Source organism: Scleropages formosus, chromosome 17, assembly GCF_900964775.1.
Source record: "Scleropages formosus chromosome 17, fSclFor1.1, whole genome shotgun sequence".
NCBI classification, from domain to species: domain Eukaryota; kingdom Metazoa; phylum Chordata; class Actinopteri; order Osteoglossiformes; family Osteoglossidae; genus Scleropages; species Scleropages formosus.
The window spans coordinates 17,451,486-17,474,759 of record NC_041822.1 but is presented as its reverse complement, the minus strand read 5'-3'; the positions used below and the strand labels follow the sequence as shown (position 1 = coordinate 17,474,759).

The 23,274-nt window shown below is 48.0% G+C and overlaps 1 protein-coding gene across 4 annotated transcripts in view; it reads right to left on the bottom strand.

Annotated features, from left to right (window-relative positions):
* sema6a (sema domain, transmembrane domain (TM), and cytoplasmic domain, (semaphorin) 6A) overlaps window positions 1–23,274 on the bottom strand; it is an 81,780-nt gene that overhangs the window by 5,728 nt on the left and 52,778 nt on the right. For 3 of the 4 annotated variants that reach the window (XM_018758391.2, XM_018758392.2, XM_018758393.2), the window contains 11 exons: window positions 21,272–21,391; window positions 20,421–20,509; window positions 18,444–18,661; window positions 17,454–17,585; window positions 16,335–16,490; window positions 14,355–14,528; window positions 13,324–13,464; window positions 11,736–11,813; window positions 10,286–10,344; window positions 9,869–9,889; window positions 6,985–7,140 (listed from right to left, as the gene is read on the bottom strand). In XM_018758391.2, coding sequence (XP_018613907.1) covers window positions 6,985–7,140; window positions 9,869–9,889; window positions 10,286–10,344; window positions 11,736–11,813; window positions 13,324–13,464; window positions 14,355–14,528; window positions 16,335–16,490; window positions 17,454–17,585; window positions 18,444–18,661; window positions 20,421–20,509; window positions 21,272–21,391 — 1,344 coding nt within the window. The remainder of the gene's footprint in view (window positions 1–6,984; window positions 7,141–9,868; window positions 9,890–10,285; window positions 10,345–11,735; window positions 11,814–13,323; window positions 13,465–14,354; window positions 14,529–16,334; window positions 16,491–17,453; window positions 17,586–18,443; window positions 18,662–20,420; window positions 20,510–21,271; window positions 21,392–23,274) is intronic. The other variant, XM_018758394.2, reaches the window with a different exon arrangement.

The following is a 23,274-nucleotide window of genomic DNA, read 5'->3' as shown; positions in this document are numbered from 1 at the left end:
AATGGAGCCCATTGTGTCTGACAAATACGGGACCCAGAATAAATACCCTTACGAGAAATACAGTCGGAAAAAACAGAGAAATTTCTTATATGTCCATGTTATTTCACAGGCTGGATATACTGAACCAAAGGAAAGCACAATGAACACAGCCATTAGTGTTCATTTAACTGGAAATATGACAAAGTGGATTTCTCTCGTTTCTTTAAATGCTGGAATGAAGCTTCCTTCTGCCATGGCAATAAATTGTTTTTTTTGTTTTTTTTTTTTTTTGAATGTCATTCATTGTAAAAGAAAAAAAGAAAGAAAAAAATCTCTTCTCCCGAAGAATCAATCATTCATGTACAACTGGTAAAGTGTTGCCATACGGAAACTTTGTTCTTTGCGTCAGTTATTTCATTGCTTCAATGATGCTTTTATTTCAAGGAACCTGCAGCGTTCCGACCGCTTATACAGCTGGATATTTTTACTGCAGTAATTCAGGGTCGGAACCTTGATCAAGAGTGCCATTGTAGGAGAAGGGAAGTGGAGCTTGAACCAGTGTCCTTTGGGCTATAAGCCCATGTCCTCATAGACTATGCTACTTGCAGGTGTCTTACTGTTTTACTCTGTTCGAAATAAAATCATAGAAAAAGGAGAACGGGACACATATATTTTTAAATCGATTCTTCAATATCCAGCCATGATATAGCAAAGCTGGATCTAATGTATGACTTAGTGGACAACCAAAAAGCATATTGCCATGCTGAAAAATCTGCTAAATGAACAAATGTAAATGTGAGATCACGACAAAAGTGCAATGTGGGAAAAAGCAATAGAATAACCTCTGAATTTTTTAAAAAGTCATATTTACCGGAAAATAAATATTAGTATCTGAAATAAAAATGACAACAAAGTTAAATTAATATTTAATGACTCATTCTTGAAGTACTTGCTGTAAGAAGTATACGCAGTACACAACACGCCCTCGCCAGCATTTCAGCCAATTTTATTTCAGTGATTTCACTCGTGTGTGAGAACCACACACTCCACACACAGAACTGGTAAACATCTAGAACTTGTGTTCACAGCTGCAGTACTTCTCTGCCAGAGGTCACTCAACTCCTTCTCCTTTGACCGGCCTCTGGCCCCCTTCGTTCCAAACCCAACATCCACCTCTTCCTTGGCTCTCATTTCCACAGTGCATCCTGTACCCTCTGTCCTCCCAAAACCTTTCTAGCTCCATTTATTTTTCGCTGCCACCCCATGACTCATTCATCTAGGCCAGTGCTGACCAGGCTGCCACCTTTTATATCCGCTCCAGCCTCTTCCTTTAACTCTCTCTGTACCTCCTCCACCAAGACAGTTCTGCCATCCTGCTCCGCCAAAAGGCTTATGGAAGCTTTAGGTAGTGACAGATCCAAGATATGGGCTTTGGAGATGAAAGCTGAGCTTCCATCCACCCCCACCACCTACCAGAACCCCCTGTTCCTCTCAGTCATCACCTCAACTGAGCAATCTGGTTATCAGTTCTAAATTAAACACGGAAATGGTCCCTCTGCCTTACTCTGTTTTTCCTCTATCTGAAACGTCTTCCTTCTTTTGAGAAGAAAATCATCATCAGCCCATCACTCAAAACGTATTGTACCTTTTCTGCTACTCATAAAAAGCCACTCTACTATTTGAGGTGAATGGCTCCTCTCCCGATGCTGCGCTGCTGACCGACCACCTGCATCTCAGTCCTAGTTCCCTATAACGCCGGAAAGATGAGACATCCATCATACCGTATGTACTATTCATTCTCACTTCAATGAGCGCCTTCTCTCAGTATCAACTTCTTCCCCGCTTCCATTTTGTACTTAGCGCCCAATTTTCTCCAGAGTGACTTTTTACCAATTTTTACTTATTCATGAAGTGGGATATACTGAGCACATTTACTCTAGCACTTGAACACATTTCCTGGGACTTAAAGCAGCAGAGGGCGCGTGTCCTCTATGCTACCTGTAGCCCCAGGACCTTGCTGGCCTTCCTCCATGTGTGAGGTTGGCAGCCCTGGCACTTGCAGGTCATTATCAAGGTGTTATATGTGCTTCTACGCGAATATATTCACTCGTGAAGCTCAAACGGAACAGAATAAATCATCATTTTGTTTAGTTTAGGTTGAATAATCAAGCTGTCATTGATTAACTGAAATAAATTGCATTATTATGCTCTTTGAAGGGCAAAAATAAAAATACGTAAAATATCTTTATATTTTTCAACACCGAGCCAGACATTTCTTTATTCAGACTAATTCGGTGTAAAGAAGGATGACGTTGCTTTCAGGTTTAACGTGATTTGAACTTTGTGATGTGTTCAGTCTCTGCCCTATTCAGTGGTGAGTAACAAGCTCTGCTGGAACAAAAACCAGAATGCCCTGCAGGTAGAAGGACCCGGGTGCCCGAGCCCTGCTCCGCACACTACCCGACATCTCCGCTTCAACCAGGACACCGCTCGCCGTCGGCTTCTCGGCCGCTCAGGCAGCTCACAGGCTTCTCCTCCCCTCACCTCCTTCCACCAGCTGGTCCTCACCGGTGTCCAGGACATTGGTTCTGGCCCACCAAGCAGCAAATGGCTCAAGACCTTCAGAATGTCACAAGCCCCTAGAACCTGGCCAGACTTCTTTGCTCGACATCTTCTGGACATTTAGTAGTTCTTACCCCCTGGGCCCCCCTCCAGGGCTTGATCCTTTTATGTTCCCGCCAATGAGCAAACAAGGATCCAGCATGATGGGACATGCAGTCTCCCTCGCCCGTAACAAACTAAAAACTCACATCATTAAACTGTACTCCTGCTCTCAATACTGGATTATCGTCCCCCTTCCAATTTTAAATAGAACATAATATATTGCCTCTCAACCGTACCTACATACATCAGACATTTGAGCTCAGCTCACGATGATTAATGCACGAGCTTCCTTTGGCGTTTTGCTGATGTACACTGTTGTTTGCACTTAATGTACTGGGGTTCTCAACAATGGCCACATAAGGAAATAGAGCGTCAGCTAAATAAATAAAATAAAATGATTTATTGCCCTGCTTTTGCCAGTTTCATTATTCATTTGAGATATGTTAATAACATTGCATTTTATTTGTTTAATACTGTGATCTGTATGCATTTGGATCCTCTGCACCTTGTTTAAAAATGTATTAAACTTAAAGTAACTTTCCCAGCACTTTTCAAGGGAAAATTTTGCATAATTTTGCTTAACATATTCTTTGAATGTGAAATGAACTTACCTTGCACTGAAATTTTGCAGAGCACATGTTTAACTCACTGGCTGATTCATGAGGCCATTAGGAAACACTGACCGCTTTGCTAATCTACTTTTAAATGCCTTGGTGAAGAAACTATCTAAAATATGGCTATACTGATATTCAAAAATGTAAGTAATACAATGAAAGTAAAACACTTGCCTCTCCAAGTCGTGTGGGCAATTTTAAACATGCATATATCTTTTTTGTACTTTCCACGTCTTAACGTTAACAAAATACATAAATTGAACATGGTGTTTTGAAAGTCTGCTACAATATGATGTATTTTATGCAGTTTTTCTTCCTTCCAGCCTGTGGCTAAGTGGTTAAGGGCCATTGCTTTGCACTCAAGGGCCCCTGGTTCAAATCTCTGCTCCTGCTGTGCTATCCTTGAGCAAGAAGGTACTTACCTTGAATTGATACACTACGAATTATTCTGCTTTACACAGTAAGTGGGTAAATAATTTTAAGTTGCTTTGTATTCAGTCCTAACACTGTAAAGTGGCTTTGGGCAAAGGCATCAGTTAAATAACTGTTAATAGTAATTTTCTATTCAGCCAGCCTAAACAGTGCATCCCTTTAGTTTGCTGAAGGGTAGAAGTATAATGAAATTTACACTGCTCTCAAATTTGCATTGAATGAACTTTCGAGATACATATACCAATATTTCTGACCGAGGTCATGTGTTTGGAAGAGAGCCTATGTTGAATTTTCTGTTCAAAGTACCCAGCGAGCAAGTCTGCATAGGAAAACCTTGATGAACACTTCAATGCACCTTTTGTGAGAGCTGATCAACGTTAAGAATTGTGCATTTCCCCAGAAGAGTTTTCCTGATGTAATACCCAGAAATCAAAATCGCCTAGAATATTTGGATAGAAATAGCACAAGTAATCCTGGCAACACTGTACTTTTAATAAAATTCTCGAAAGTCTAAGAACTTTCACAAAAGGCACAAATGCGCATGAAGAAAACAAACCGTGGAGATAAAGGAATATTTTAAGGCGCTGGACCTCTTGTAATAGATGCTGAGCACTGTGACAGGCAGAGCAGGCTTTACCGGTGCAGGGAGACTTAGTGAAGGAATCGAAGGTGTGCCATCACACACGAGTCCCTGCTCCGCTGCCTGATACCCATCAAACCATCCCGTACTAGAAGGCACACCTGGACAACACCCAGGCTGCCCAGAGAAGAGGGTTAGTGGTTAACGTTAGCCGAGCAGGAACCAAAGGACTGACTGCGAATGCGTGTGGCTCTCTATAGACTGCGGCTCGCCACAGAGAGGGGTGGTGGGGGAGTGCTGGGGGTTGGGGGGAAAGCTGTTGCTTTTTTCTTACAAAACTATAAATCAGAGACAGACACACACGGGGAAATGGCCACAGGTCATCCAAGGAGGGGAGAGGGGTAGGGGCGGGGCATAATCCATTCCCCAGACAGGGGAAAGATATGACACGGGTTGGTAAGGATGGTCCAGAAATATGGTTAGTAACACACTCGGACCACATGAGGTAGAGCCTTGGAACGTCCCAACCTGACAGATGAAAGGTCCTGTGGAAGGGAGAGAACACACAATGGCAGCAGATGGTGGTGGTGGTGGTGGTGGAGGTGGGGGGTTATGAAGGGTTGGGGGGGTTCGAGTATCACACGCACAGCGGCGTCCAGACACACCAGGGCTCAAATGTACTGTGAAAACATAGCCTGGGTGCTACACCGAGACTGGGTGGGCAGAGCTAAAATAAAGCATCGTTTAAATATTCAGCACGGGACATGTTAATAACCTTGAGCTGCAGCACTCCCAGGAGATGGCTGAGAACATTTATATATTTAGCTGACGCTTTTATCCAAAGCGACTTACACTCATTTACCCATTCGTACAGCTGGCTCATTTTACTGGAGCAATTTAGGGTAAGTACCTTGCTCAAGGGTACTACAAATGGGATTCAAAGCTGTGGGGCTAAAGGCAGGAGCTCCAACCACCACGCTACCAGCTGTCCCTATCAGAACACATCAGAATATACGAGAACATAGGAGGAAGCGGTTCTAAAGTGCGAATGAACTGCGTTTTCTATTCACGTGTTGAACTGACTTGACCGCAAGGGGGGTCCGTTATCTTCTCCGCATTGACAGCTCTTCTACAGCTCATCTGAAGTCTTCATTACTATCAATGACTAACTGGAGCCAACAATACCTTCTCCTCCAGCTGAAAAGTGAGATTTCTCTTTGTTTTTCGAAGTTTAAGGGCAAATGTGTCTGCGACGCAAAATCGGGACACATATCACTCTTAGTCATGTCCACGCAGTCCTGCAGATGTTCAGGTGATGTCAACGCATCTGAGCGAGTGTACCTTTCACACCAAAGGCAAAACAGTGGAGTTTGCTGTTTTCAGAGTACATCAGGCTCCTGGGGGGACTAGTGGAAGTCCACATGCAGCTGGACCGGCGCCAAACACAACAGGAAAGGGGGGAACCGGGGGTGATTTTGGCCATGGGACGTAGGGTGGTGGCATCACACAGAGAGAAGAACTTAGGCAGGAAAGAAGCAGCATCGCAGAAAAGGAAGTGGGGCGGTTTAACATCGCAGCGCTCACTCGAGAGGCCACAAAAGCCCGAACGTAAGAAAAGAACCCGCCAGCGCGTCGGCGCCCAAAGCCATGCAACACACCGACAGAAAACACAGTCGCACGCACACGGGCACATCCACTCGCCATTTTGCGCAGCCACTTGTAACTTAAATCCACTTAAACAGGACAAAATAACTGAGAAGCAGCCAAAGTGTTTCCGAAAAAGAATGATTTAAAAAAAAAAACACCGAACAAAGCTATGTGCGAATGTTAGCGACACCCCCTTGCCCGGAGTCACCCGATGATGAGTAGGTTCACCTGCCAATGAGGCGGTCCCGAAGGACCGCGAGGGCGCGAGGGGGCGGCGGCAACACAACGAGAATGCGGTGCGAGCATGCAGTTGTCTCTGCCGCCATTGTGACCGTGCAGCTTGTGTTACCGTACCCGCTTCCGGCTTCCAGCTCCCAGTGGTGTAAAAGCTACCGGCCTAGGCTCCGCCCGAGTATCGTCCGGCTCCCGTACGAGCCCTTCCCGCAACCTGCCCGGGCTCCACCCAGTCCCCAGAGCGGGACTGTCGCAGCCATCGGGAGGTTGCGGCTCCATTCCATTTTCCAGGGGATTTGAGCAGGAGTGGAAACATATTTCATTTGACAGGCACTGGCCCAGAATAATGATGATCATTGATCATAAATAGCTATTCATCATAATACTTTGATATTAAGAGCAACTAATGAGATGTTTGAAAACAGGCACAAGATTTGGCCTAATGGAATTTACGACGGTTAATCGAATCCAAGGGCTGCAGTCTCTGGGGTGTGCCATTTATGCCATTTATATTTGGCACGTCTCAGAACGACCTTGAGCCAGTCGGATGCTTACAGTGGAAACGGCCCTCAATGTCACCTCGCAGAATGAGATAAAGATGAGCCCCGTGGCCTCGCTCGAAAAAATACACCGCAATCTTCCAATTCGTAACTTTAATGGCCTGGATTTTACATCTCCCCTGGGTCATGGCAGGCTTTGTTTAATAAATCTCCCCACAGCGGGGCAACTGGTCCCCCTGACACCATTATGGCCCTGTGCTGGTCAGCTGGAAGCGGACACACGGTAAATCTCCTCCCTGCCACAGGAAAAGGGCTGGTCCGTTCCAGGGCTTACCGCTGGCGTCCTGTTGGTTCTCCGAGGGCACGGCGATGTAGGGGTCCCTCTTATCAGCGGGCAAGGGGCGATCCTCCGGCTCAGCGACGTGGCCACCGCCCAGGGCTCCTCGCGCCGGGGGCTGTGCGGTAGTGTGGAGTGGGTGGGAGGGGTGGCCTGCCAGGTACAAGACGAGTTACACTCCTTCACAGACGCAAGGTGGGCAGGGAGGGACGGGGCAGCGCATGAAACCTCTAGGAGGGTCGATGGTTATGAGCGGAACGGGCATGTCACATTGCTGCATCATCTCTCCCGAGGCGCAAGACCTTGTGATCCTCACGCCGAGACCTTGCTATCTGCAGGCTGTTTCTCTGGAGAGCTCAGAGAACGCGGGTCAGAGCTTCCGGAGAGAGGCCACGAGGTTCTGCTTAGAACAAACCCCACCTTTCTCACGAAACCCCTCTCTGTGTCCCTGGCACCTGCTTTGCATTTATTTGCCCTTTGTTTTAGCGCAGGGGGCGCGGTGGTGCAGTGGGTTAGACCGGGTCCTGCTCTCTAGTGGGTCTGGGGTTTGAGTCCCGCTTGGGGTGCCTTGCGATGGCCTGGCGTCCCGTCCTGGGTGTGTCCCCTCCCCCTCCGGCCCTACGCCCTGTGTTGCCGGGCGAGGCTCCGGCTCCCCGCGACCCCGTGTGGGACAAGCGGTTCGGAGAATGTGTGCGTGTGTTTTACTGCATGGTAAATTGCATGCATATTTACTAGAGAGGTCTTCAGAAGCCAGCGTTGCTCCATTCATTATCCTTGTTTCTCCAGACTTGTGATTCAAACGAAGAAGTAAGATCTTGTCATACTGTTTATGCCGCCTGTCTCCATGTCTGGCCTCCTCAATTATGCTCCATTGTCACCATATATTGTGAGTTATTAACTGATTTAATAAACTTTGCGTGAAATTACCTGTGTAAGAGCATTTAATGGTACTCGAGTTTTAGTAGATTGTTAGAAATAGATTACAGATTAATAGGCAATAAAACTTCTTCATATATTGACCAATGTACAAAACATCTTTTCTATTGATTTTTATTCCTGCAGAGCACAAACGAAGACTTGCCGGAAGGACTGGCACTGAAAGAGCGATGCCTTGGATTTTTTCCCTCCTAAATTTCTCTACCTAAATGAATTATTTCAAGTCATGTTGTCATTACATTCCATTTTCCAATGAAAGAAAATTTAAGTATATTATTAAGCACTGGCCCTGCCATTAAAACCATTAGATATTTGGTTAGAAATTCAACAGCTGGATAAATTCTCCATTTCTCTCTGTTCATCTGTCAGAATTTTACAGTCACAGGGGCTCTTTGGCAGCCATAATTAATGTTTCGAATAAAAAAACCTCATCATATGTCACTGGACTCCTCTGTAAAATATGTACGCAGGGCTAGTAGTGTGTGTGTGTGTATATGTGTGTGTGTGTGTGTTCAGATTTGAAATCCTTGCCCCTGGTCTGCCATGTTCACAGTACCCCCCCCAAAACCCCAAAGTCGCAATCATTAAAATGATTTATTTAACGATGCGCCATGGGGCTGAGAGATTAGTGTGACAGGCCTGTTTTATAATTCATTCTCCCACTGCCAGGGGAAGTGCCGCTCAGACTGATGCCACACACACATACACACGCTCGAGTCACAAAAGCTTGTTTGCCGCAACAGAATAAGCCCAAATGACCTGCTTTCAATCAGCGTGTCATTGTGAAAGGTGCTGCTAGGTGGGGCGAAACAAGATGGGCATAAAAAGCTCTCTATTCACTTAGTCAACAGGTAACACGGAGGTTAAGGAAGTGGGCTCATAACTGCGAGGTGGGCAGAGCAAAGCCCAAGAAGAGAGCACTAGTAGGGAACCCTCGAGGAACTCGTGTCCAGCTACATAGAAGAGTAGGTTTCTTTGGAGAAGACCATCGACAGAGTAAATAATGAAGAGTGTTTATTTTATGTGTAGAGCTTCATTTATTCATAGATTCAGTTTCAACCAAGAGCTGCTTCTTGGAGTATGGAAGCCAAGAACGAGCAACCCTTCTGCTACATCAGCCCACCGGCAAGCAAATTATTCGTTTTATAAAACTCAGCAGTTTTATGAAGTCTTCCAAAACATGTTTGTTAAGCGTACAGAAGTAACGCATATGGGGGAATGGAAGATTTGCACTGCACCATAATTAGGAAAGTTTATTATTCCATATGTCCCTGGTAGAAAAATGACATCATTCAGTGAAGCTAAAGAAGTGCAGATTACAGGCCCATGTGAAAGACTGTTTTTGTGTGCGTTTTTTTTTCCCACTTATGTGATCTTGGAGTGATAGGTTTTTTATGTTTGCAGGGCTGCTGGGAAAACATGCCTCAAGTCAGCATCCTGTCACTGTCCTCTGACATCCTTGCCTTGACTCAGCCCGGTAGCGCTGGGCTCTATCTTTTCAACAAGAAAAGCCTGCTAATTAGGAGTTCAAAGGTCACGATGAATCTATGGCACGGCCCGGAACGGCCAGCGGGAGGGAGACGCACAGCGGATAGTGAAAGCCAGCAAGAGCGAGGGGCAGACTGACTGAACCGCTACAGGAACACTGGTTGAGGGCGAGGAGATCTTCTATGGGTGTCTAGGAATCTAAACCAAACCACAGAAATCTGATGGTGTTAAACTGACCATGGAGAGAATATGGGGACTTTTCATGACCATTAGAACGGAATAAAACATCTGCAAAGGAAAAAAAAAGAAGAATTTTAATTTCTTTGCGAGTTTCCTCCTTGCGATAAGGTAGCCTCGCACGTCATTGTGGAAGACCCCGTCGACACGCAGATAACACAAGGGGCAAAACAACGTGGAAAACAAGAGGAACATAGCGGCTGCTTTTTGAGTCACTTACCATTCAGGGCCACAAATGAGTCTGCAAGTTAGAAAAAAAAGGAGTGTCAAGATTTCCTGCTGGTGGGCTTTCTCTTCCAAAATGTGAAGTATATCTTCAACCAATTCCTATATAATGTGTTTATATCAACACATGAATACTTGACTAGGGACTAACTTTGCAAAATTCCAATCAGTTCATCAGTACCATTCTTAAAATGACTCAAAATCACTTTGTTATCACACTGACGCCACATACGCGTGAAAAAAGCTCAGTCAATAACATACAGCACAGACAGCTGGTTGCTGTAGATGCTACAGTATTTTGTCTATTTTTAGATCCCTTTTTTCCCACACCATAAAATTGTTAGAAGGAATATTGTAAGGCAGCAGAAAGACGCTTTGAGGACAGACACACAGAGGGAAAAACCTTGCTTACTTTGGCAGTCTCCCAGTCCATCTGTGTTGCCATTCTCCACGTCCTGTTCAAACGCCAATCTGCACAGCGAATGGAGACATGGGGGTGAGCGCCGGAAGCTCCAACTGAGAGAGGGGGCCTAACGGGGTGCGGCGGCAAGCAGAGACACTGCGGCCTGCAGCTTGACACCACACTGTGGTCACAGGGCACCTCCGCGCCAGGTGACCGGGAGGTGGAGATAGAGACCTCACATGGTAAAGACCCCCACACCAACGTATGTAAAGTAGGCCAAGGGTCCCAGCTGCTTAGATTCATTAATTTCCACCTTGCAATGGAGATGTTCAAGAGAAAAATCAGTGCAGTAGGAGTTTCACTTTAGAGCTTTTACATTAAAAGGTGTAAAGAAAAACATTTCAAGTTCACATTAGTCAAATTCTCAGAGTCATGGCAGAAGAAAATGCACGTGGCTCCTTGTTATCACCTGATTTCGTTGCTTTGTTCCAGGTGTGGATGAGAGCTAGCAGGATGTGGGGATGTGCAACAGCGTGAGACGAAAGACTGCCCGCGCCTCATATACATTTAATCACAGTCATATTTAGTTATGCCGTGGTGGAAGGTGCAGGCCGGTAACGGATGTGGGAGGGTTCACGGGGCTCAGGGGATGAGGGGGTTACCTATAATTAGGGAATTACCCATAATGCCTAACGGCGCATGACGTCACGGATGAGTCATCGGAGCCTTGTGGGGGGTAGAATGAGCCGAGCAGCAAGGTCCGCAACCATTCAGCAACGTTTAAGCATCTCTTCGTCGAAGAACACGAGCTAAATGTCTTTTCATTCGGCACGTCCACAGCCCATTTGCATCAGTGCTTTCCAACCGCGATCTAGATTGCTTGTTGCCAACCGGCAGCTCATAACCTGTTTAATCCCCACTCAGTCACTCAGAAAGACTGTCCGAAAGTGAGGCGAGTCTGAGGTCACACAGCCGCTTAATGTCCCCGCTCAATTTTCAAAAGCGCGACTTCGGCTGGGGCCCTCGTATCTGGGCTCGGGACATAATAACATGCTGTAAAGTTGGCGCAGAAGGTGGATCGTATTGCCTGGGATCACAACCGTTTAGCATCAGAAGCAGATCCGTGCCTTTATTATGGTTTCATCCGCGCCGCAGTTTGCTTTTCTTTCACATTTCCCTTTTTTTTTTGGTCACCTAACTGTGTGCGTGGCGTGCACCGCCAGGAAGCTGCTTCTTCGGTAAGATAAATTTAAGTTTGAATTACCGTCTTCCCTTAGTGGCCCCCTCCCCCGACTGCCAGAACAAACACCTCTTTACCTGCACGCTCCCTTCCTGGAGTACGTCCCATTTGGGGAAAATAACAGCGCACCACATCAATTACCCAAAGATGGTTACATTCATCACTTGGCACAAGCTGGCAGTAATTACAGCAGTAATGAAAGACTAAGGATGCCCGTACTTTGTGTCCGGCACCACTTCTCCGCAGGTTCCGTCCGCCACCCAGCCGCAGTACGGGTCCCGGGAAGCGATGCAGGACCTGGAGGCGGAGAGGCACAATCAGAGATATTCTTTTATTCCTGGATCCCTACTGCTCCTTTCAAAAGTGCATCTCCACAATAATACACTCAGAAATGCTGTGTTCCTTATATATTCACTTTGTCTCCATCTCCCATCATCTTCTGCTACATGATGCAATTTACTCCGTGCCCCACATATACATTGTCTTACCGTCTGCCTTTGAAATACGTTAATTCCGAGCAAAGCACAGCATTTCAATGCATTCTGGCAGGATGCAATTTCAAGACAAATGTACCTGTACCTGGAAATGTAGTTTTTTTGTCGGGACCCATAACAAATCATTCGGTATAACAGTTTGCAATGAGTAATGAAGAACACAGTTGTTGTCTTTGAATACGGAAGACGGAAGGACAGGAAAGAGTTATATTGCATATACAAATATGGTTGCAGCAATACAACGGGAAATAAAATTACAAATTTGAAATTAATATGAAATATTTGCTGATGGGTTAAATTTAACAAGGTAAGGGACCTCATGCAGGCCAACATTTAGCAGCACTCAACGTCACTCTACAGGCTCCTTTCATTACTTTCCAGTGAGACTCCATGCTTCAGCCTAATTTTATTTTCTCTTTAGTGTCCATTTTATCAGTCTAGACTGTTTTGCAATGCATGAAAAAGGCATTTGCGAGCACGGCCTATTTGCTAATCTGCCGGAGCGCTCGTCTTTTGAGCTGCGTCTTATTTTCTGTAAATCTTTCTGCTCCCGCTGCCTTGGTCTGAGCGGGACGAGCCAGTTTACAGCGCAGAGGACACAGGATTATCTATCATCGGCTTTCACCGTCATGCAGAACGTATGGTTTCGTCTCCTTTTTTTTTTGGCTGTCAAAGATGCGCTGCGGGTTCGCTTTTCGGTCCCGCGACACAGATCCAGCTCAATTGTCAGTTTCGCTTTTCCGCACGAGCTTCTCGTTTTATGCAAAATTAAACAGCAGGCTTTGAAGACCCTTAAACGTGGGCATTAAAAGCGATCTCCCTGAATCTCAGCGAACGCGATCCTGCTCGCCCAGCCTTTTATTGCAAGGAGATATGCTAAAACTGGCCTTTTCCTGCTGTCCTCCGAGGAAAATGGTCATCGCTGACAGAGAGAGGGACCTCCCTCTAGGGAGGGAGGGAAGGAGTGGGGGCTGGGGAAGGGCTGCGGGAGGAACGGGAGCCGGACGTGTCTCCGCCAGGTACTCGGTGGCCTCTGCAAATGGGAAGCTTCTTAAATGATATAGCGGCTCTCCGAAAATACCGCACAGCGCACGATGTAAGAATTCTACCGAAAGGAGAGCAAATACATTCAGCTCAGAATGTGCTAATATGTAAAATGCATTTTGATTCTCCTCTGTGGTGGGCGCTATTTTAAGCAGTCTAATGGACAGGGAAGTGAGCATATGCACCGCGTTACAAAACCCGCACGGGGCTTGAGCTGGAAGTGTCCGGGATGCGAGCAGGCGAGGCGAAACGAAAGGGGACGGACGTACTTTTTGCACTTGCCGTGCCGCTCGCACCGCGACAGGGGCACTCTGACGACGCACGAGCTGAAGGCCACGAACAGGGCGTGGCCCTTGCTGTCGATCTGCATGCTGATGATGCGCTTGTCCTCCACGCCGTCGATGCTGCACCTGGAAAAGGTGGGGGAGGGGGGTGAGAGTAACACCAGGACACCGGGACACCGGGACGTCAACAACTCTGTGGTCAGAGCCTGGCGTCCAGCTCCAGGAAACAGGGCAGATAGCCAGCAGGGCCCTAGTTAGAAGGCAGAACTACCCATGCTAATCACCCCTGCGGTGCTCGCTTATCTGGCCGGGAGGGATTTACTTCCTTCCTCGTGGGGAGGCCGTCCCGCATTAGCACACTCTATTAGGGCTTACTGAGCGTTTGCAGCCCGGGGGCCCCCCCTCATCCCCTCCAAGTAAAGTCACTTACGCTAACTGCTAAGCCAGGCATCTCGCGGAGTGGGACGGAGGGGGCTGCAGAAGCGAAGCAGGGCCAGGTGTCGACTCATCCTTCAACCCACGCACGGTCACGTCACGCGCTGTGCCGAGCAGCGTGCGGTCCACCAAGGAGACCGTGGCAAAGCCACTAACTCGAGGCACGTGGGGACAAGGCCGGCAACTCACGTCACGCCCAGCCGCGGCTCCCGATTCGAAGCACGGGCCGTAGGTGTTCTTATCAGCACATTGGCATCGGGTCAGGCTCACGGGCTGTGCCTCTACACTCCGCTCTCTCTGAGCTGGAGCGCTGGAGTAGCACTCCATAAGGGGTTGTAGGGTTAGCGGGCTGGCGGGCATGGCTCAGCCACCCTGTTTACTTTAATCATTGAGGCCTCTGTAAGTGCAGGCTTTGTGGTCAGAGCCCAGCGCACGCGTTCCAGCAGGACTCTTTAATTTGCTGACCGCAGCACTGCAGCGTAACCTGATAAAAGTCTTTAAATGATAGAGGAGCCTTTCGCAGACATAGGCGGGGAGGGCGGGGGGGGCCCGAGGGGGGGAGGGGGGCAAGGAGCACTCACTTCTCTGGGTTGAAGACACTGAGCTCCTCCAGAAAGAGGCTGTCGTTCAGGAAGCCGCTGCTCATCTTGGCCAAGAATTTCAGGATGATGCCCTTCTCGGAGCCCAGGAAAACCACAGTGTGATTCCGATAGGGGCCCGCGGCATTGTCCACGGCGATCCGCGTCAGGCGGTACCTGAAAGCAATCAAGGCAGAAGGGAGGATCACTTCAGGAGGCTGCGTCGCGATGACGACTCCTGCGGGAAAACCTCGGATATTTTACTCCCCCTCGTCTCCTGCCCGTCGGGGCCCAGAGCGACTTCTCGAATCATCAGGGAAGGCAAGAGGATGAAACTTAAATAAAAATCAGCACCGCTTACTTTCAAGGTCCTAATCCCATTTATTTTCCATTTACAAGTCAGCATGCAAATATGTTGCCCCTCGCTCAAATTCTCATGCAGAAAGCCATTCCCAAAATGAAAGTGAATTACCATAGTGAGCTCTCTGTACCCTACAGTGGCCTCACTTAGTCTGGCTAAAGCAAGGGTAGCAGCGTATGGAGGAAACCTTGCAGAAAATAAAGGCATTTAACGCACATAGACAGCGAGGTGGTTAAATTTTATCTCTGTGAAAAACACCCCTCACCTAAGCAAGTAAACACTGTCATTGAAAACTTGGGTGGGATGTACAGGAGGAAGGGAAAGAGGGGAACGGACATGCTGTAAATACATTTCTGAACTGTCTGGGCACAAACACTTGAGATTTGGCAAGTTTTACTCCGACCAGGAGGATATCTGTACTAGGACAACCTTGAGCAAGCGGAAACAGCCATAACAGACAGCAGAAGCTTTGTCATGCGGACCTGGGACAGACGGTACAGCTCACACCTCTGCCTCAAGGGCACTCGCGGAGATACCGACTTATCGCACGTCCAGCTGGGTTCACGCTGCCCATTTTACTGCCATTCCTGTCGTTGTTATATTCAAATTAACTCTTTATCCCTTAAATTTAAGCGAATGGACAGTGAGTTGTGGAAAGATCAAGGAACCACGCAGTGGCACAAAACTGCCACTTTCAGAGAAATGCAAGACTTAACTCCGTTATTCAATCTTTATGAACATCTTTGATGCCTCTCTTGTGTCATGAATAAAGTGGCTGAAAAAGTTTCATTTCACTCATGTTAGGAGAAAAATTTGCTCTGATTTCACTGTTCGAACACTATGACCATGACAGGCAGCACGGCGGCACAGCGAGTAGCGCTGCAGTCTCACAGCGCCTGGGTGGTGCGAGAGGACGTGGGTTCAATCCCCATTCAGTCCGTGCGGAGTTTGTATGTTCTCTGTGTGGGACTCCTCTGGGTGCTCTGGTTTCCTCCCACACTCCAAAGACATGCTGTTCAGGTTCCCCCATAGTGTGTGAGTGACAGAGAGAGTGTGTTCCACTGATGTATGGATGAGTGACCCAGTGTAAGTAGTGTATCTAGCAGTGTAAGTCACCGCGGTGAATAAGGTGTGTGGGCTGATAACACTACATAGAGTTCATTGGAAGTTGCTTTGGATGAAAGCATCTGCTAAATATATACATGTCATGTCTCCTTTAACAGGTAATTTATGAGTCCTCAAAAGAATTCAGAGCCCGTTGCCCAAAATGTGAACTTGCATTGGTTTACTTTGTCTTGCGTGTGAAGACATTCAGCTAATCGCAACATGCGACCTTGGAGGTATGGGGAAAAACAAGTAGATAGTGCAGGATTTTATCACAAATACATCTGCTGTTTTCTCACACTATCAGAGCGTTGTACACAGCGTACAGCGTTTCGTCTCTGGGGCGTCCTCGCCGAAGCCTTTCCGTTTAAATATCCTGCTCGAGTCCAGCTGCCAGGGGACTTTCGCCCGTAAGTTCAGCTCCGCGGTCACCAAAAACCTCTTCTTCGCCTCACGCATCCCACATTATCGCGGTACCATCAGTTCCGCCGACAGCTCCGGAGCCAAGCCGCACTCACCGGACCATTGTTTTGAGGAACCACGGCCGGTTGGCGATGGACGGCACGGCCTCGTCCATCAGCGGGTGCATCTTGATGAAGTTCAACGTGTCGTCGGGGAACTCGTTGGACACCTTGTACCGCTCCGTCGACGGAGTGCCGGCGCAGCAGCCGGGCCTAGAATGGGTAGGGAGAAGGGGAAGAGGACGATGACGTCTATTCTATTGCTCCGTCAGAACAAAATAAGCCCGGTTCCTACAGTATCGTCAGCATTTTAAACCCGAGAAGGCTGTTTAATCCAAAATGACTCGATGATGAATATTTTACTGGAGCAAATCCTACCGAGCAAATTACCAAAGGGCTTCTTAAACTGCGCAAGGGCTCCTTCGGAGACTCGGGCACGTTGGTCTTCTTGTCAAAAGTCTGCATCTTTGACTACTATGTCACCTGCTGCTCATTTGAATAAAGTGTTCAACAAGAAAAGGTTTGTGTGGGAACAGAATTAAATTGAGTGCGGTTCGCAGCTGCCATCCGTGAGTGTAAAACAGACCGATTCATAGTTATTTGTGTTACACTTTTTTTCTGGGATTACTTCCATGTTGTGTGTGCGAGAAAAGAACTACATCACTGTGGAACCAACAAGGCAGCTGAAAGGCAGCCCGGTGAAAGAAAAACGTCGTTCGGAGGCCTGCTGAAAAACCGCCTTTGTTCGTACGCCGCTCAAGACCTTCTCGGCGATGAAATTAAATTAACCAGCGCTGTACTTCACATCTCGTTAACACCTGACCCCATTTCACACAAACACATAATTTTATGCAAATCACCGGTTCTGTATCTGCTTGCTGTTGACATCACTGTAAGCCATATGGAGCTGATATTTCAGTTGCAGTGATCATCTGCAGATCCTTCTTTTACGCATACCTCCCAGGCCAAAAGATCGCATCAAACGGGCTTTTTCTTTTTTTTTTTTTTGGAACAAAGAGTCAGAGGTAGAGCTGGTAGGCACCTTTGGAAAGTAACACATAAGAACTGTTTTCTCTGCTTCATTTACATAGACTTGTGCTTTCTCACTACTGGTTCTGCTTGTATGCGGGTGTGGCTGATGCTTGGGAAAAGTGGGCGGGGGACGGGCGGCGGTACCTCGGTCGTGGAACCTTCTCCTCCGGCACCGGCGTCCAGGTGGAGTCGGGGGACTTCTGTTCCTTGAAGCGACCCGTGAAGGCGTGGGCTATCTCTGCCATGTCGTAGACGCAGACGGCCGAGCCCGGGATGCTGTAGAGACAGCAAGGGGAAACGGGGAAAGAAAAAGAGTAAAAGAGGGAGATTCTCCTAAAACCCGTGTCGGTCACCGGGATGCCAGCCACTGTACACATAGCGCGGGTCTGAATCACGACGCCCCTTCCAGCCCTCGGCTTCAAGGAGGCATTTAAGGCTCCCTGGCTCCGACCCCGCTCCCTGACACCCAGGGACCGGCCTGCACAAGGCCTGGATTGTCATGGCGACAGAGGCAGCATTCTGCTCGCCTCGCGGTGCAAGCAGTAAATCTCTCTGCTGGGGGGGGGGGGCTGGATATATACAGAACAAGAGGCACGCCGTATCGTCCAGACGATCCCTCACGATTGTGACTAATGTTTCCCTCGCTGCACAGCTGGGTGGGGTTGCGGCCAAATGTCTGAATTCCTTCTTCATGCTCTATATTGCAGTATATGAGCTGAATAAAAGTTAATTTAAAAAAAAACTGTTAGGAGTTCCATTGATGTTTAACGTTCAGGAAAAAAGCCAATGTTTCTTCAAAATATCCCCGGGCCATGGAATTTTTTGAATTATTCCTTGCTGATCTCAAAAGAGGACTGTTATGATGAAAACATATTATGGAACTCAGTTATTTCATTATTTTTATTATTTTTCTCATTTACTGACATGCTGATTATACCTTTACCGTGTCAGTCAACAAAAGGTAATAAATGCAGCAATAAGGTGTTATTAATGCCAACCGCTACCAGCTGGATGTCCTCATTTGATCACTCACATGAATTATTCAAAAGAGAACTGACCGGAGCATCCACACACAGATGATCGGAAAACCCACAGAGAGACACCCACTTTGTGCTATCCGCTGCGCTTTCGTACCTGTTGTAAGGCGTGGAGAACGTCGCCATGACAACATCACGGCCGCTGATGTGGATGACATCAGTGACGGCCTGCAGGATGTTGAAGTAGAAGTGGGAGTCGCCAGGGATGGAGCAGTTCAGGCGGGTCTTCAGGAAGGAGGTCCACTGTTTCTCCAGCACCCGCTGAGAGCCACCCCTGTCGTTCTTGCACACCCTAGCCACCCGGGGGAAGACCACCTGTGGGAAAACACACCCCACCTGGGTCAGAGCACCCACCGCTCCGTTTGCATAACAACCCTCCCAGCATCCCATGAGGCGAGGACAAAAATAAACGTTAATCCCCTCGGAGCAGTTTGGGAGAACACCAGTCAAGGCTGCGTTGCATATTACCCTAAATCTCTTCAGGTTGAACTGATTTGACATCAGTCATCTTTATTGTCACTAATAGGTTAATCCACTTTACCGAAAACAGGTGAGTCACCGCACAGCTGATATATGTCCCCACTTATAAGAGAAGACTGTGCTGGAGACGTATGGCTTTCAGAGTCTTACCGGTACGACCCAGATTCCACTCTTGTTAGAAGCGACGGTAAAGTAACCGGCCTAGTCGAGGAGCAGATAAACAAGCCATTGATCCGTGTAGCCACTATTTAAAGCCTTCATAATGCGAGCACGAAATATCAGTGCAATTTTGAAACTGCAAGAGCCGTTTCTCCTTTCACATAACAACAGGTTCTCAGACTCGAGAGCGAGAACAGGCCCAGGCCTAGGGCTCTGTCTATGAAAAACAATCAATACCTTATCTAGCTATTCTGGGCCGTACTGCATGTACCTCAGGCTTGAATTCATGTGATAACCCGTCCGGCTGTTTTCGGAGTCGGGAATAACGACGGCGGCCGAAGCCGAGGTTCACGAACACCCAAACCGACCCGTCTCGCACCGCGTCCTCCAGCTCTCACACCAACACGGAACATCACGGAGATTCCCTAACTCTAACGCTGCAGATCATTTCTTCCTAACCAACTCATAATGTGGAAGAGACGCTTTCGTTCAACGCATCTCGGTATTTTACCCATTTATACAGCCAGATGTTCTTACTGGGATAACGCAACGTAAAGTGCCTTTCTCAAAGGCACTACAGCAGGTCCCCTCTTACAGCGAACCAGTAAAAGTGTGTCTTTAGCCACCGCTTCAGGCCAGCCTTGTTCCGAGATCCAACCGCCGGAAGGCGTACTTGGGAAGATGACGGGTCCAGAACATGTGCTCCTTTCCTCATCAAGTGGGGTTAAATCATAGTGGTTCAAGACAGAAATGTCATCAGCCCAGGTTTTCCACTACCACAGTAAGTTTGTGGCAGCACACATAAAAGACGGACTCATTTAAACACGTAAATGCTTGACGGTAACACATTTTTCCGTGCTGCAGAGCCTTTTCTCTATATGCGTGCGTGTGTGCGTGCGTGTGTGTGCGTAAGTGTGAGTGTGTAGACTTCACTATGAACTGTGGGTGGTGACAAGCCTTCCTCCCACTTGCTATCTGTATCGCCTCCAGCCAAATTATAGCAAGGTGATAAAAAATTCACTTAAATGGTTTACAATTTCCTCTGATATATTGTTCTAACCTTAACCGCTTTCTCCAGGGCTTGTGTAAACGTACGGCAGCTCAAATTAAATGACTCATTAAAAGGTTTGCATATATATGTGTGCTTGTGTGTGTGTGTGTGTGTATCCAAATGTGGCTTAAAGAAGCAGTGAAGACACAGCTAGGATATAAGAATTATTTTGCACCAATATTAGCCTCAACATCCTGCGTGCTGTTTGTCTTTACCAAAAGTGGTGAACAAACACACTGCTTCCCGGTCCCACCCCACTGGCTGTTTGATACATCTTCTTCCTGTTTGCCGTCTCAAGTGCAGGCTGATTCCTCCCCGAGCAGGAAACGGCACTTTGCGGCAGGAAGAGGCAGCAGGAGCGCGAGCCGCCCCGTACGGCCTCACCTTTCCCATGGTGTTGTACTCCATGGCGATCTCTCGGAAGAAAAAGTAGATGAAGTCTCCGTAATCTACCGCCTGCACAAAATAGGGCTCTGGAAGCAAGAGAAACATCATCATAATCATCATCATCATCATCATCATCTTCATCTTAATCTTCATCATCATCATCACCGTCATTTTGTTGCTTAGCTTGGTTACCTTTGTCCGTAGTAGCTTACGATTTGTACTGCAGCATATTTTACTGCCACAATTCAAGTGAAGTATCTTTCTCCGGGATACACTGCCAGCCTCCAACACAACATTTTGGACATTTACATTTATTCACTTAGCAGACGCTTTTCTCCAAAGCGACTCGCAATGGATACTGTGTAGTGTTACCGGCCCACACACCTTATTCACCGCGGTGACTTACACTGCAAGATACGCTACTTACAACGGGCCGCCCATCCACACATCAGCGGAACACACCGTCTCCGGGTAACCTCCGAGTCAGGGTACGCGGCGTTCTTATACACGGATTGCGTCCAACGCGCGTACGAATATTTAAATGGGGCTGCTCAGTGTGTGATGAAAACGCGAACAGCAGTACACACAACAGGCACGCGCTGGATTTGTGGCACAGGAACACGATGAGTCCCCGAGAGCCACTCTGGGGAGTCCTGCGGTTCTGGATGCATCCACGCACCTGGCTCTCTCCGCACCCAACTCGCGACTGGAGCCAGGAGCTGACTCAGGCAAAGCCACGCTGTAATCCGCAGGGAAAATCTCCCGCTGGAACACACACGTAGAAACACACGCGCAATCCTACAACGCGGCTATTTTCCTGCAAGGTTGGTCGTCGACGCCGGTCTCACCTTTAAGCCACTTGGAGTCGTGCTTGACCGTGCGAAGGGTCGGGCTGTCCCCAAGGCTGCGGTAGATGACTGCATCGATAGCCAGGAAGTCCGTCACCGTGGCCGAGTAAAGCTTTCCTTCTGGGAGGTAGAGAAAAGGAGCGCTGGTAACAGCCACGTCGATCCCACGGCCCGCGCGCGCTCGCCGCGAGGCCACGCTCTGGGACGCGACACGCTCGGCACGAACGCGCGTAGCCGGCTCACGGCCGAAGGCCGTGTGTGTGTGTGTGTGTGTGTGTGTGTGTGTGTGTGTGTGTGTGTGGGCGAGAAGGGCCCCTTCCAGGGGCGTGCGCTCCCGCAGCATCGCCCGCGCGCCGCGAGAAGGAACCGCACGCGTGCGAAAGCCATGCACCCCAAACAGAACGACTTCATCGTGCACCGGCGGCAGCCTGCCGCTCTGGAAATTTTAACTGCATAATTAAAAGGGAAGAAGCAGAATAAACGCCCTTGATTGCACAGAAACGCGCAGTTCCGTCAGAAACGCGCAGGTCGTCCTCGGCTGTTTATTCGACCTCGGCGAAACGGGCCGGGAAGCGGGAGCGTAATTAAGTTAACGGGGAATATCGATGGACATGAATCAGTTTAACAGCTCTCCAACTGGATGAGCCATAACCCCACAGATGGAAGGCTGACTCACATCGGCTTTCTTCCCCTTTCTTATTATTGATTTATTTTTGGTCACTGCAGGCACTCCTTGGTTTGTGGGACTCGCGCTTCCAATCTGCACCGCCAATGGTGTCGGAGAGACGCGTCGCTGACCGAGACAACGGCCCGGAGAGCTGCCCGCTTTCTCGCCGGGCGCAAATGCGCACATCCGGCGAACTCCTCACAACCTACAGCAGCGCGCCGTGAACCCAGAAGACAGCACATCCCATAATTCAGCTTTCAGCAAACGTCCACACGCAAACGCACGATAATATGAACGCACGGAGATTTAAATGAGAGCGTACACACGTTCAGCAGAGCGCGTCTTATACAAACATTAATCAATAGTGCAAGAAGGGGACTGTACAAGAACACAGCTGCACTTGCCATTGTCCCCAGGGATTAGCTTCATACTTCTTTTCTGCTATTACCAGCAGCGATCTCGCTATAAATGAAGGAAAATACATAAGTACTGTAATATCTAAACTGCACACACAGCATCGCATGCATTTACCATAAGAATCCAGATTAAATGGCAGAAGATGACTAATGCAGCTCTTGTTTTGAAGGAGGTATTAGGGATTACTTTAACTGCTGTCCATGTTACGGAAGAAAAAAATCACATATTAAACCGTTCCGTGTCTCCCCCGCTTAATGCGGATACTCATGTTTTTATACTCCAGCGAATACCTTCGAGCCAATAGCCGGAGACCATCGTGGGCTTACTGGCCCAGTTCCAGAATGCAAGCCTGCTTTCCGTACCCCACAAAAATGGGTCATATCTGCAAGAGTGGCGGGCCCAAACTTGCAAGGCACATTTTATTCCCCAGCAGCGTGCAAATGGCACTCACTCGGACGAGGACGGTGACTATGCGGTCCGCGACGGCGATGCAAGTTCTCTGCGTCGACGCAGACTATTAAAGAAGGACAGCCACAGAACAGCATTTAAAGCAAATTTCTGCTGGTTCTGGTCCAGGAACTGTTACCATATAAACAGATATGTTTTGATTTCGTCCCACTGCCTTTCATTTCGTTTTATGCGTATGGTCATATAAGAATTTTGAATGCAAAGTGTAGGAAATCCTCAGTGAATTTTCTGCGTGCAAAATGGGGTTGATCCATAACATTATCTGCCCCACTCGCTTACGTCGGAGAATCCCCAAATTCTATGCATTACAATGAGCAAACCAGCACGTTTCTTAATTTTAAACAGTCCATTTGCATTCCTCCCTCATGCGGTGGGCGGGGCAGACATGGGAAATGGATGTGACCCAGTCAATGTATGCGTAAGATACGTCACTGTGTACACACACGTACAC